This window comes from Rattus norvegicus, chromosome 11 (assembly GCF_036323735.1).
Source record: "Rattus norvegicus strain BN/NHsdMcwi chromosome 11, GRCr8, whole genome shotgun sequence".
Classification (NCBI taxonomy): domain Eukaryota; kingdom Metazoa; phylum Chordata; class Mammalia; order Rodentia; family Muridae; genus Rattus; species Rattus norvegicus.
In genome coordinates this window covers 41,892,468-41,906,843 of record NC_086029.1, presented here as the reverse complement: position 1 = coordinate 41,906,843, position 14,376 = coordinate 41,892,468, and the positions used below count along the sequence as shown (strand labels likewise).

Genomic DNA, 14,376 nt, shown 5'->3' with positions numbered 1-14,376 from the left:
TCAAGGCAGGAAAATTCCATCATGGTATCAGGAGATGGGAACACATTCCTACTTTAGATAAGTGACTGTTGCCATTTGATGGCTGCTAGGAGATGGAGAGTCAGTTTGTTTAGGGGTGTGGACCCGGGTAACTAGATGTTTACGATGGTTATCCATCTTAGAGTATCTAGGTATATTAATTGGACTTGAGGAATTTGAAGACAAATAAAGAGGACAGAAATTTGTTTGGAATACAGTAGGCAAATCTGAGAAGACAAGGGGAAAAAAAACCTATGGAATTTCTTGGACTAAGAACTAACAAGAAAAAGAATACAAAATTAAAAGACTCTATGCTTATTCTCATATGTGATGTAATATGAATTCAAAGCGAGCATCAAAAAGAAAAAAGTCTAAACGCACCCATCTCATAGGTTCTCCAATATACACACTATATTTTTAACAAAGAAATAGACATCAAAAACATAAGTTCATTGAAATAATTAAAAATAAACAATACAAAGAAAATTAATGTTAAAATAGAGAATCTTCATAAAAATATTTTTAGAGGGAACCTAAAGATGACTAAAGGTGAATTTTAAAAAATTTAAGTCAAAGTCTCAATATTGATACAGTTATTAGTAAAATGGATATTATGCAGAAGTGGGTGTTAGAGAACATGTGAAGGAAAGGAAAGCCTGAACAGGGTGAGGTTGTGTATGGTGACACTCGTTGTAGAAGTTTTTGAAGAAATTTTAGATTGAAAAATATTTAGAGAACCTATACGTGTTAGTTCCCCAAATGTAAGTTGCAAACAAAAGAATGTGATGTCAGAGAAATAACTTCCCTCACAAATTCATTGTGATATCATAATAGTAGAAATATGAATATATTAAAATTGCCTACCAATTGAAGGAAATTTGAAGAGAAAATTTCCTTCTCTTTTTCATTTTGCTCCTATTCATTGCCTCTTTAATCCATTCATATTTGTGCACAAAAAATCACACATCTACAATTGAATTCACAATTTCAGAAACATACATCTCACATTTAGTAAAACAATGAGAATAAAATATTTTCCACAAAATTCTTTATTTAAAGCACATACATATGGGAAAGAATGCAAGCAGACCGCATTTTACAAGGCACTCATGAGAATGAAGAACTTTGCTGCAAATATTTCTGAAATCAAATTAGAGAAGAACAGGGTGGACATGTTGTGTTTCATGTATTATTCCTCAGGGGTTTTAAATTGATGAAGATATTTAAGAACATCTGAAGTGAACAAAGTTGGACTGAGCAGCTGCTGAATCTTCTCAGTAGAAGCCACAGGACCAGTACCTTCTACAGCACAGTGGGCGACAGCAGCCATAACCATAGCTACCATAGCCACCATAGCCACAGCCATAGCCACAGCCTAGGCCACCATAGCCATAGCCCAGGCCTCCATAGTAGCTGCCGTAGTAGCACATGGTGTCAGGAGTGGAGTGTTCAGAGGAAGGCAGTCAGTAGGTTCCTTGAGTCTGGGTGTCTCCATCTGCCAAGGGCCTTTTATACAGCTGGGTTGTTGTTGGGGAAACCACAGGCATCATAGGGTCACGTGTCTCTGCCGTGTGCTGCAAACAACATCACATGTGTTGCGATTTACTGGGCACACAATGCTGCATAACTGAGATACCTGTGCTTCTACCTTGGGATCTCAAGGTCAAATAATGGTTCAGATACAGTTTTTAGGTCTCGAGGTCATTCTTTGTGTAGTTTATATAATACAAAACTGGATTCTCTCCCTTGATTTAAATCATTACATATTTGTTTGCTTTTAACACATGTTGATTTTATTAACCTACAAAAGAATGTCTTTATTTTTAACTTTCTTTTTGTTATTTTAAATGAGTCTTATCTTGAGGGTTATGCATTTTGAGTCTTTCTCATCAACAGTAAGGTAATTATGGTTATGTTATTTGTTACTTTGTGAGTAGTTGCTGTCTTATGTTTGGATTTATTCCTAATAACTTGTTTTATTACATCTTGCTTTTAAAATCAACAGGAAACCTAAGACCATTTATATGCATAAATGATATGTGTAATACATTTTCCTTTAGGAGCTCATGTGAAGATTTGTAGGTGAATCTATGAAGGGCATTCTGATTTGGTGGGTGATGAAAGTTAAGTCTTTACACACTTCCTTTTAAATCATGGTCAAATTAGCTCTTCAGAGAAAGTATAGATATAACTTTAGGAATTTAATTTAATTTTTATTTTATTTAATTTGGATGGATGACTTCTTGCTGTGTAAGCACGAGGATTAGTTAAAAATCCCCAGAATCCATGTAAAAATCTGGGTGTATTCACAGTCCTTTATTCAGAGCTACAGTAAGATATAGAGCATTAGTATGACTTACTGTCAGTCTAACTCCGTGTTCCATGAGAGACCTAACCTTATGGGCATCAAATTGGTAGATAAAGCAAAGACCATGAAAAATTATCTTGATTTTTAACCTACACACATCGACCATCTACTGAAACATATCTGTACTTACACTACACACATATATGACACAGAAATGGAAACGTACACACATATTTACATATATACATTCACATACACATATCTACTCAGAGAATTGTTATGGACAATTGCCAGAATATTCTTCAGGCTATTCATACACAGCAATCACAAACATTAGATAACCAATGAAGTCCTATAAAAAAAAAACAAAAAAACAAAAGCAAAAACAAAGAAAGAAACAAAAGAAACTCTATAGACTCCTTAAGAGAAACCAGAGAAGCCATAAGCACTTCATCTCAATTTGTAGCTGACAGAGGGATCACTGTTTTGTTTATAGGATATTTTTTATTTACATTTCAAATGTTATCCACTTTCCCTGTTTCTTGTCCCCTTATCCCGTCCTCCCTATTGTTTTGAAGGGCGAAGAAGCATGTTTGAAAGATTAAAATCCTTAACTTTTCATAAACTTACCAAAATATATCTTGTATCAAAAGATACATATAGTTAAGCATTTAGTCAGCTAGATTTGTCACAGAGAATAATCTATACGATTGAGATAACATCATGGTAAACAGCTATTGAACAGTTTTCTAAGATTTTCTTTTAATTTTACAGTGTTCAATGTGAAATTCTATTGAGGCTGCAAATACTTCCACTTCAGTTGTGATCATTATATAAGAAAAAACAATTGTATGTGTGATGGTGCAAGGAAGGTACCTATATCTAAAAACATACATGAAATTTGCTATGAAAAGACTAAATGTGTTTGTCAGTCCAGGAAACTTCTTAACAGTATATAGGGTATTCTAAATGGAATACATATTTGAAGATTCTAAGCTTACATCAACAAAATCTGTGACATTTGTCTTTTAGGTCAACTATGTTCAATTATGTAAATGGAACATTTTTCTTTTAACTTTATTTTTCTTGGATATTTTATGTATTTACACTTAAAATGTTATCTCTTTTCTCCCTCCCCTAAATCTGCTCCTTTCTCCCCTTGCTTCTATGAGGATACTACCACTCCCACTTACCCACCCCTATCTTAACACTCTGGCATTCCCCCTACATTGGGAAAAGAAGACTTCATAGGACCAAGGGCTTTTCCTCCTGTTGATGCTGGGCAATGACATCTTCTGCTACATATGTGGCTGGAACCATGGGTCCCTTCATGCGTACTTATTGGTTGGTGGTTTAGTCCCTGGGTGCTCTGGTGGGGTCTGGTTGGTTGATATTGTTCTTCTTATGGGATTACAAACCCCTTCAGCTCCTTCAGTCTTTTCTCCAACTCCTCCACTGGCGTCCCTGTGCTCCATCCATTGGTTAGCTGCAAGTATCCTCATCTTTATCAGTAGAGCTCTGAATATACATTTATCTGTAATGAAAATCAAGGCTTTTTTGTTTCCTGAATATATTGAATCAAACAGCAATGATTATGGATAAACAGTTATAAGTATATGGCCAAGTATGGCATAGCTCAATCATTTAAGAGATGTATATTTTTAGATTTGTTCTTGTTGTACTTGGCTTTGTTCTTTTCCATTCAGAAACCTGTGGTATACTTGTCAGGTGTGTGCATGCTGGGGAGGCTGTTTTTCTGTGTCTTACATTTCTTCCCTCGTGGTGTACAAGAGCCTCTGCTCAGAGAAGGGAAGCCCTTCTGGTAAATGGAGTCCTCCACTCATTTTGCACCATGCTCAGATGAGCTATCTCAACTTGGTAGGCTGAGAACTTAATTGACAGGATTTACCCAGAGCAAGCTTCAAATCAAACCAATTTCTACAAGGCTATACCACTTTGTCTACCCAACAACTGTAATACATATTACCAGTCCACTGTGTTTTCCATTTTAGCCATTCTGACTGAAGTAAGAAGACATTTCAAGGTAGTTTGATATGTAATTCTCTGATGACCGATCATACTGAAAGAATTTTAATAGGTTCCTCTATCATTTATATTTCATTATTTGAGAGAAACCTTTTCAGTGACAAACTATTTAATATTCTGAGTCATATGTTTTCTTGATTTTAGATCTTTGAGTTCTAAATGCTGTTATTTGATGTGTAGAAGCTAAAGCTTCCTGCTGTACTTTACCCCCTCCCTCCTTGAATGATGGGTGTGTATTACTCTGCAGAGATTTCTAGTATCATGAGGTCACATTTGCATGCTGTTGCTCTTAAGTCCGGAGTTATTTCTCTGTGGTACATTCCTATGGCAGATAGTTCATATATTTCATCAGATTCCGTATGATCAGTGCACACATTTTTAATGTCAGTACCATGTTGCTTACTACTGTAGAGTTGTAGTTGTCAACATTATTAGTAAGGGGCCATTTGCATGTGCCCAAGAGAAACAGGCTCTGAGTGGGCTTGAGAAAGAATACAGTGGTGTCAAGGGGTTAAAGTTATGATGGAGCAGGAAGAGTTCAGTAGGTTGCTTAATGAGAATGAAGGAAAGGATGGATAATTAACACTAACAACCTTACATGAAAGTTGCATGGAAATCTTGCCCTTGTAGAAGTGCTCATATACATATTCTGTGCACATGCACATGGCCTTTTACTAATATATTGATTTTTATGAAGCTAGATTGACAAACACCATGGTATTGACATTAAAAATAGATGTACTGATCAGTGGAATTTGATATAAATATATTCATATTCCTATACATATTGAATATTTGTATGAAAATAGACATACCCTGTATTAGGCAATAACACCCACAGAAGACACCACAGGTTAAGAAATAAAAGTCACATTCCAGGAGTAGGTTACCTCTTTAGGAATTTTTGACCAATAAGGTCCCATAGACCTATAAATATTACAGGCTATGATCAATACTAGTGTTTACTTCCATAATCAGACCAAAACACCCTCTTGATGAAGACTTAGTTGAGCCAGAGAATGTGGAAAGCTCAAGCCTGTCCTGACCTCATAGCTTCACCCTCATTGTGTAACTATCATCGTACTGGATGGTAGTATGCACATAAATAGAAGGTAAAATACATGTTCATTTTTAACTACCTGTGAATTCAGTGAGGTAAAAGAAATAACTAGACTGTTAATACATGTGCACAGCTATAATAGGAACATGAGGAGTTTGGGAGTTAACTACCCCTTTGTGATTGAATCTAATAAGTTCATAAGACTGATGTAACCCAACATGGTACCATTTGCCCCCGCCAGCAGGGACCCAGTTATTCGTGGGGGTCGAGGGGGATGTCGGCGCCAGCACCGACACAGTATGGAGAATCGGGTGAAAGCCTACGGGATGAAAGAAACACACATACACACACAGGTTATCATGTCAAGCCAGGAGAGGAAGAGAGGAAGAGAGAGAGGGAGGGAGGGAGGGAGAGAGAGAGAGAGAGAGAGAGAGAGAGAGAGAGAGAGAGAGAGAGAGGGAGAGTGGAAGAGTGGAAGAGTGGAAGAGTGGAAGAGTGGAAGAGTGGAAGAGTGGAAGAGTGGAAGAGTGGAAGAGCGGAAGGAAGAGTAAGAGTGAGGAAGAAGAGTGAGAGACTCCTGTAGCTTTATTCACCACTTATATACCCAAGTCTCCAGGAAGAAAATAACTGGGAAGCACAGTGGGAAACCCTGGCTCGTGACTACCAGGCTTGACTTCGGTAATAAAAGACCGACTAGGAGACCTGAATTAATTAGGGAGAAATCCCAGAAGACCCACCTAAATCTCAAGGATAAAGGCTGAGGAAGTAAAAGGTAGAAGTAAATTGACCACCACCCAGGTGTGGTCCAGGTGTGTCGGTTCCACGTGCATCAGCCGAGCTCAGCAGAGGTCATGCAGTGGAGACACTGGGTGTTTATACTTGGTCTTTTCTTCCTGTGCTGTAAATACATGGAAGGGGCCTCTGTCCAACAATCCCATGACTTCTTAACTGTGGCCATGCAGTTACAAAGCAGCCAGCCCCAAATCCAATATGGTACTACAGGGGGACACATACCTGCGGGAGAACGGGCGAGAAAGAGGAGAGAGACCAAGCAGTGTCCTTGTCAAGGTCTGTTTATTGAGAGGAATGTACAGCATTTAAAGCTCTGAAGCAGGAATTGAAGCAGGAACTGAAGCTTAGGGTGTGTGGGGGAGTACTGGGAAGTGCCAAAGGACACATAAGGTGAATCATTAAACCGCAATATATTCTTCTTAGACAATGAGACAACAGTCTTCCGGGGACATGTTCTTTCTTTGAAAAGGTCAAGCCTTCCTCAGGAATCTGCTCAAGGAAGGGCTCTAGCCTTGTCCAGTCTGGCAGTCCGGTCCTGGTCCCCAACAACCATTATTTGGACAAGATCCTGCAAAGAGACCCTAAGGGAGATCCTACTACTAGTGTTCTGGTAAATAGCCCTGGACTTTTTTTAAAGAAAAACTTTTAAGGGTATTTTTTTATATCTTTAGATTAGAGAGCCTTTCAACTTTGAGCAGAGGCATAACAATTTGGAGTGTATTGTGATCATCACAGAGATCTCAAACTGGACAAAATGCACCAAAAAAGGGTATGGTATTCTCAACTCTACTTGAGGAAACAGCAGATGACTACAAGAAAACTGTTTTCCAGACACAGCAGGGAGCTGGCCTTATGAACTCACAGAGACTAGGCAAAATGCATAAGACCTGTGCAAGCACAAGGCAGGTAAATTCCAACACGATATCAGGAGATGGGACCACACACCTACCTTTTGATAAGGGTCTGTTGCCATTTGATACCTATTAGGAGATAGACCATCAATTTCTTTGAGGTATGGCCCTGGGTATTTAAACTAAACTTCAGGAGATAGCTACCCATTCTTGAGAATGTAGGTACCTTAACTGAACTTTTGTCCCCTTTTTTTCCTCCTTTAATATCTTTACATTTGTGCACAAAAAATCTAACATGTACAATCAATCCAATATAAATTCAGAAACATACATCTCCATTGGGAACCCCAATGGAGGAGTTAAAGGGCAGAAGGAGCTGAAGGGGTTAGCAATCCATAGGAAGAACAACAATATCACCCAACCAGATATCCCCAGAGCTCCCAGGGACTAAAACACCAACCCAAAAGTACACATGGAGGGACCCATGGCTCCAGCCACATATGTAGCAGAGGATGGACTTGTCAGGCATCAATGGGATGGAGAAGCCATTGGTCCTATGAAGGCTTGATGCCCCAGTGTAGGGGAATGCCAGAGTAGAGAGGTGGGAGGGAGTGGGTGTGTGTGTGGAAGAGCACCCTCATAGAAACAGGGGGAGACAGGATAGATAGGGGTTTCCTAAGGGACATTGGGAAAGGGGGTAACATTTGAAATGTAAGTAAAGAAAATATCCAATAAAAAGAGAAACATACATCTCACATTTACTAAAAAAAATGAGAAAAAAATGTTTTCAACAAATTTCTTTATTTAAAGCAAGTGCAGGAGGCATGGGAAAGAATACAAGCAGACCACATTTTACAAGTCATTATGATGAGAATAAAGAGCTTTGTTACAAATATTCATGTAATCAGAGTAAAGAGGAAGGAAGAATGTGTTGGGCATGTTATGTTTCTCCTATTATTCCTCAGAGATTTTAAATTAAGGCAGGAATTTATGAAGATATTTAAGAACATCTGAAGTGAACAAAGTTGGACTGAGCAGCTGCTGAATCTCCTCAGTAGAAGCCACAGGACCAGTACCTTCTACAGCACAGTGGACGGCAGCAGCCATAACCATAGCTACCATAGCCACAGCCATAGCCACAGCCATAACCACAGCCATAGCCAGAGCCATAGCCACAGCCTAGGCCACCATAGCCATAGCCCAGGCCTCCATAGTAGCTGCTGTAGTAGCACATAGTGTCAGGAGTTGAGTGTTCAGAGGAAGACAGGCAGTAGTTTCCTTGAGTTTGGGTGTCACCACCTGCCAAGAGCCTTTTATACACCTGGGCTGTTGTTCAGGGAAACCACAGGCATCATAGTGTCACATGTCTCTGCCCTGTGCTGCAGACAGCATCACAAGTGTTGTGATTTACTGGGCACACAATGCTACATAGCTGAGATTCTTGTGCTCTTCTCTCAGGATCTCATGGTCAAATAAAAGATCTGGTACAATTTTCATGTCTCCAGGTTATTTTTCATGTAGTTTATAGAGTACAGCTCATGGTTCTCTCAGATGATATTAATCATTACATAGTTACTTTACTTTTATATATGCTGTGGTTTTACTCCAATGAAATGAACTTGTTTATTTCCCCCTTATTTTGTTGTTTCAAATGAATAAATGATGGTTTATTCTGGAGTAAACATGGAAGAGCATGGCTTAAGTACACAGACGGATGTTTCCTTAAATATCCTACTCCGACAAGGGAACAATTTCATAGTAATAAAACAAAGTAATAAGATGGCACAAATTTAAAACACATTTCTGGTTACATCAAGTTGATGGGTTACAGCAAAGTGATCAAAACTTTGCTATAAGTATTAGATATTTTCTGACACCATTATTATACCTTAACTTTCTGGAAACTATGGGTATAGTAGCAAATTTCCAAGCATTTATTGTGACCATAGAAAATGGCAGAGCATTACAAAGGGAGCAGTCATTCATTTGGGAGTCAATTCAGTCAGTTTAGTTGAGTGGAGTTGAGTTCTGTGTAGTCAGTTGGGAGTCAGTGCAGGGAGTACAGTGCAATGGAGTTGAGTTCATGTAGTGCGGTGCAGGTCATTAGAAGCAGCTGAAGCCAGAGAATAAGAAGGTGCCAGAAGATGAAAAGAAATTGCCAGAATTAGTTTGAGGCCAAGCAGAGCAATTCAGCGAGAACCAGAGAGAAACCAGTTTGAGCCAGTGATCATGGAGAGGAGTTTGATCCAGAACAGCTGAGTTGAACCAGCCAGCCTGTGTTCAGAAAGAACTAAAAAGGGTGAGCCTATTCAGTAGTAAGACAACATTTACATCAGGTGAATAAAAGTTACTTTTACCATGTACTTTCTCAAGACTAAAGGGTTGTCTATGATCAAACTGATGGCTTGCTTTACTTTTGGGTATTTTCATTTTGAACAAAGAACTGTTGAAAAGGAGCTGATTTGTCCAAGGGTGATTGACTGAATATAACTTCAGTGATATGATGTGTAATTAATGAAATATTGCAAGACCTGGGTCAGATTATTTTGTAATTTTAAGTGAATTATATCTTGAGTGTTGATGCTTGAATCATTCTCATGAACAATATGCTGATTACTGGTTGTGTTATTTGTTCCTTGGTGGGTAGTTGCCATCTTGTGTTAATGTATTTCAATTTATTCCTAAGCACTTTGTTTTATTGCATCTTGCTTTTAAAAATCAACAGTAAATATAAGACCATTTCTATGCATAAACTGTATGTGCTATGTGATTACCTTTGTGAAGGTCTTATAGGTGTCACTGTTAAAGGCATTGTGGTTGAGTGGTTGAACTAAAGTAAGTATTAATAATCTTCTGGTTCAACTCTGGTCAAGTTAGCTTTGCAGAGAAAGGATGAACATAAAACTTTACAAGTTTGTCCAACACCCCTGCTGGAAATGGGTCAGTGAATAAGAGTACTTGTGGTAGAAGCAGGCAGACATAGTTTAAAAAATCACTGGAACCCAAGTAAAATATTGTGTGCGTTTACATTGTACATGTCTGTGCTACATGGTAGAATACAGAGGATTACTATGACTTACTTATTGTCAACCTAGCAAACTGTTCCCTGTTATAGATAATATCATGAGGATAAAGTAAGTAGATCATGAAAAGAACATGACCCATACATACATACATATGCCCATGCACATACACATATGAAACACATGCACATACACACACCTATTTCCAGAAATCCTATGGACAATTGCCAAAATATGCTCCAGTATATGCATATATAACATGCAAAACTTTAGATGGCATCCCCAGTATATTGCCCTCAAAAACAAAAACAAAACAGAAACAAACAAACCAACGAAGAACTAATTTTATGTACTCTCTGAAAAATATCACACCAGGCACATAAACTGTTTTTTGTTGTTTAGCAGATGGAGAGAGTATTGGTATGAAAGGTGAAAAACTTCAATGAAAGATTTTCAACTTTGAAATTTTGACAAGTTTGCCAAAAAATGACTTGCACGAAGTAAAGCATTTTGTGGCTTAGCATTTTAAGTTGGAGTCTGTAATAGAGTTATGTCTATGGAAATAAGATGACTCCATTGTAAATATAGATTTTGGACAATTTCATTAAATGATTTCCTTCTGATTTTAGTGTCCTATCTGAAATTCTTTGGGTTCATAGATACACAAATGATATCAGTGATCATTATCTAAATAACACTGGTCCTTTCCTTTTTCTTTTTTTCTCTCTACATGTCTATCTTATTTTTCTTTTTTTGAGACAGGGTTTCTCTGTGTAATACAGCCCCAAATGTCTTGTAACTAGCCCTGTAGAATAGGCTGGCCTCAAACTCACAGAACTCCTCCTACTTCTACCTCCTTAGTGTTGGAATTAAAGATGTGCACCATTATGTCTGGCACAAACACAGTTTTATTTATAGAAATGTGAAGAAAGATAAAATTGGGAGCATATATTGTGGTATGGAAGTCTGCTTGTCACTGCAGAAGCTTCCATGTATATTTAATATAGAGTAACAATATTACACGGGAGCAGCCATACTCAAAATAGACACAGCAGGCTAACAAACAAAAATTCCAGCGCCAAGAATGTGTTACCTCTTTTGGAAATTTAAGCAAGTGACCTCTAAATATTACATGCTATTGCCAAAGCTATTGTTTATTCTCTGAGATTTGACTTCAAGTCTCTATTAATAAAGATGTTGACAGACGAAGTCACAGTTGAGTCACAGAACATGGGGAACTCAAGGTTGTTCTAACCCCAAAGCTTCACCCCCATTGTGTAGCTTTCATAGTGCTGAATTGTAGTATGTTCACTATTGGAAGATAAAAAATACATGATCAGTTTTAACTACCTATGAACTCTGTGAAATAAAATATATGACTGTACCATTAATACATGTTCAGAGCACTAACTGAAACATGGACAGCTTAGAGTGTTGTACCCTTTCTGATCAAATTTAAGTTCACAAGACAGATGTAACCAGCCTGGAGACAAATTTGAACAGGGACGTGCAAATAGACTTAAGTGAAAGCCTATTACTTGTATTCTGATAAATAGACAGATTTTAGAAAACCTTTAAGGATATTGTTATCAGTTGAAGTTAGGATGCAGTTCTGTTCCCCAGTCCCATGTGCTGTCAGAAATAAGGCTAAGGTGCAAATTATATTGACAAATACTTTAGCCATATAGTTAGGATTTAAAATGACTAGATCATAACTAAAATACCCACTTTTTATTTTTATTGGATATTTTATATATTTACATTTCAAATGTTATCCCCTTCACTAGTATCCCCTCCCATTCATCCTCCACCTGCTTCTGTAAGGATGCTCCCCACCCACCTATCGACTCCCACCTCAACACCCTGGCATTCTTCTACACTGGGTAAATGAGCTTTCACAGGGCCAACGGCTTCTCCTCCTATTGATGCCAGACAATGTCTTCCTCTGCTACCCTTTTAGCTCTTTCTGTTCTTTCTGTATTTCTTCCATTGGGGTCCCCATGATCAGTCTGATGGTTGGCTGAAAGCATCCTCAACTGTATCTGTAAGGCTCTGGCAGAGTTTCTTAGGAGACATCCATATCATCCACCTGTCAGCAAGCACTTCTTGGCATCAGCAATAGTGACTGGGTTTGGTGGATGCGTATGGGATGGATCCCCAGGTAGGGCAGTCTCTGACTAGCCTTTCCTTCAGTCTCTGCCCCACTTTTTGTTCCAGTATTTCCTCAAAGATACCCATTTGTTTTAACCTACATTTTGCCATGTGGCTTATTTCCTGTGTTCAGGCACCATGTGTCCATGTGTCTGTATCCTCGCCTCTTTTCTGGCTCCTCTCCCCTCCTCCTTCTCTCCCAGAATTCTTTCTCCTCCGCATGTTCCACCTGTATGTCCTACCTAATTTGTAAATTCTATGCTTTTTAATTGACAGGTGAGGCATCAATACAATATACAAAATGGTCTCTCTAAAGTTATAACTTATCCTTAGATTAGTGAACCATTCAACTTTGAGTGCAGGCATGCTTTGTTGCAGTAGGTGGAGGTTATCACAGAGGTTGAAGTACCCAAATTAAGGGTGTTGTACTCTACTTGAGAGAACAACTGATGAGTACAGGACACAGTGTTGTTCAGACACAGTGGGCAGCTGCATATATGAACTCACAGAGTGGTGTCAGCTCACACAAGGTTTATGCAAGCTTAAGCCAGAAATTATTCTTCATGGTTTCAAGAGGTGGGCATAAATTCTTACTCTTAGCTAAAGAGCTGTTAGCATTTGGTAGCTGTTAGGAGTGAAGAGTCAGTTTTCTTAGGTGTGTGGTTCTGTGTAGGTCAAATATGCTCTTAGGAGATGGCTACCCCTTGTAGAGAACATAGCCATTGTAAATTGGACTGGATGAGTTTCAGGGACAAAAAAAGGATGGAAATAACACAGGGCATATAGTGGGTGCTTTTGAGAAGATAAGGGAAAATATATAAATTTTATCTAAATATATTACATGAAATTTTCTAATAACTAAGAAAAATATATAATATAAAAGTTTTCTCACATTTTTATAAATAATTGGATTTAAATTAAAAACTCAAATAATAATAAAAAAAGAACGGTTGGATTTTGCTCATCTAAATGATTCTGCCTAGCCACATAATACATAAACTATTCTATCAAAAGAACAGAAAGTTAAATAAAGTTCATGTGAAATATTTATAAAAATCATGAAGAAAATTGACATTAAAATATTTATAGAACCATCATTTTTCTAAAGAAAATCTACAGATGGCCAAAGATGAATTTTCAAAACCGTAAGTTAAAGTCACAGTGATATTGTTCCTTACAGCTATTAATGAAATGGTTATTAGAAGGAAAAAGGGTGTGAGAGAACATGTTAAATAAAGTAAAGCCTTTACAGAGGAGATTGTGTATAATGGCATTCATAGGTGGAACTGTGAGATTACAAAGTCCTTAAAGACCTCTCTTGTATTTGTTCTCCAAATTTAAGTTGCAGACAAAAAGATTTGGTTCTCAAGAAGATCTGAATTGCTAAATTCATTGTGATGTCAGAGTAGTAGAAATATAAAAACAATAAAAATGTCTACCAGTGGAAGAAAATTTAAATAGAACATTTTCTCTCTACTCTCTTGCTCCCTTTCCTTCTCCATTTTTGTATTGTCATGTTTGTCCTAAAACCAACACACATTTATAACCAAACAGCTATAAATTCAGAAATATACCTCTTTAAATTTAGTAAAACAATTAGAAAAAGTTATTTTTAAATGAATACTTTATTTTAAAGCATATGCATATATTCACAGAGTGGGAAAGAATGCAAACAGATCATTATATAAGGCACTATGATGAGGATGAAGAGTTTTGCTGAAGATATTCCTGCAGTCAGATTAAAAGAAGAGAAATTGGGTGGGTATGTTGTGTTTCAGGCATTCTTCCTCAGAGATTATAAATTAAGGTTAGGATTTATGAAGATATTTAATGACATCTGAAATGAAGAAAGTTGGGGTGAGCAGCTGCTGAATCTTCTCAGTAGAAGCCACAGGACCAGTACCTTCTACAGCACAGTGGGCGACAACAGCCATAACCATAGTTACCATAGCTACCATAGCCACCATAGCCACCATAGCCACAGCCATAGCCACAGCCATAGCCACAGCCTAGGCCACCATAGCCATAGCCCAGGCCTCCGTAGTAGCTGCCGTAGTAGCACATGGTGTCAGGAGTGGAGTGTTCCGAGGAAGACAAGAAGTAGGTTCCTTGAGTCTGGGTGTCACC

General features: G+C 38.0%; 3 protein-coding genes across 3 annotated transcripts; all 3 read right to left on the bottom strand.

The window, feature by feature from the left end:
• Nucleotides 1–1,292: 1,292 nt before the first annotated feature.
• Nucleotides 1,293–1,448, bottom strand: LOC102551497 (keratin-associated protein 20-2-like). Its single transcript, XM_006248098.4, has one exon. It carries the CDS (start codon nucleotides 1,446–1,448, stop codon nucleotides 1,293–1,295), a length of 156 nt encoding a protein of 51 aa, XP_006248160.1.
• Nucleotides 1,449–8,126: 6,678 nt separating this feature from the next.
• Nucleotides 8,127–8,309, bottom strand: LOC102551406 (keratin-associated protein 20-2-like). The gene has a single exon (XM_006248097.4). It carries the CDS (start codon nucleotides 8,307–8,309, stop codon nucleotides 8,127–8,129), a length of 183 nt encoding a protein of 60 aa, XP_006248159.1.
• A 5,818-nt stretch (nucleotides 8,310–14,127) lies between these two features.
• On the bottom strand, nucleotides 14,128–14,313 carry LOC102551304 (keratin-associated protein 20-2-like). Its single transcript, XM_006248096.4, has one exon. The coding sequence runs from the start codon at nucleotides 14,311–14,313 to the stop codon at nucleotides 14,128–14,130; it is 186 nt and encodes a 61-aa protein (XP_006248158.1).
• Between the last annotated feature and the right edge of the window lie 63 nt (nucleotides 14,314–14,376).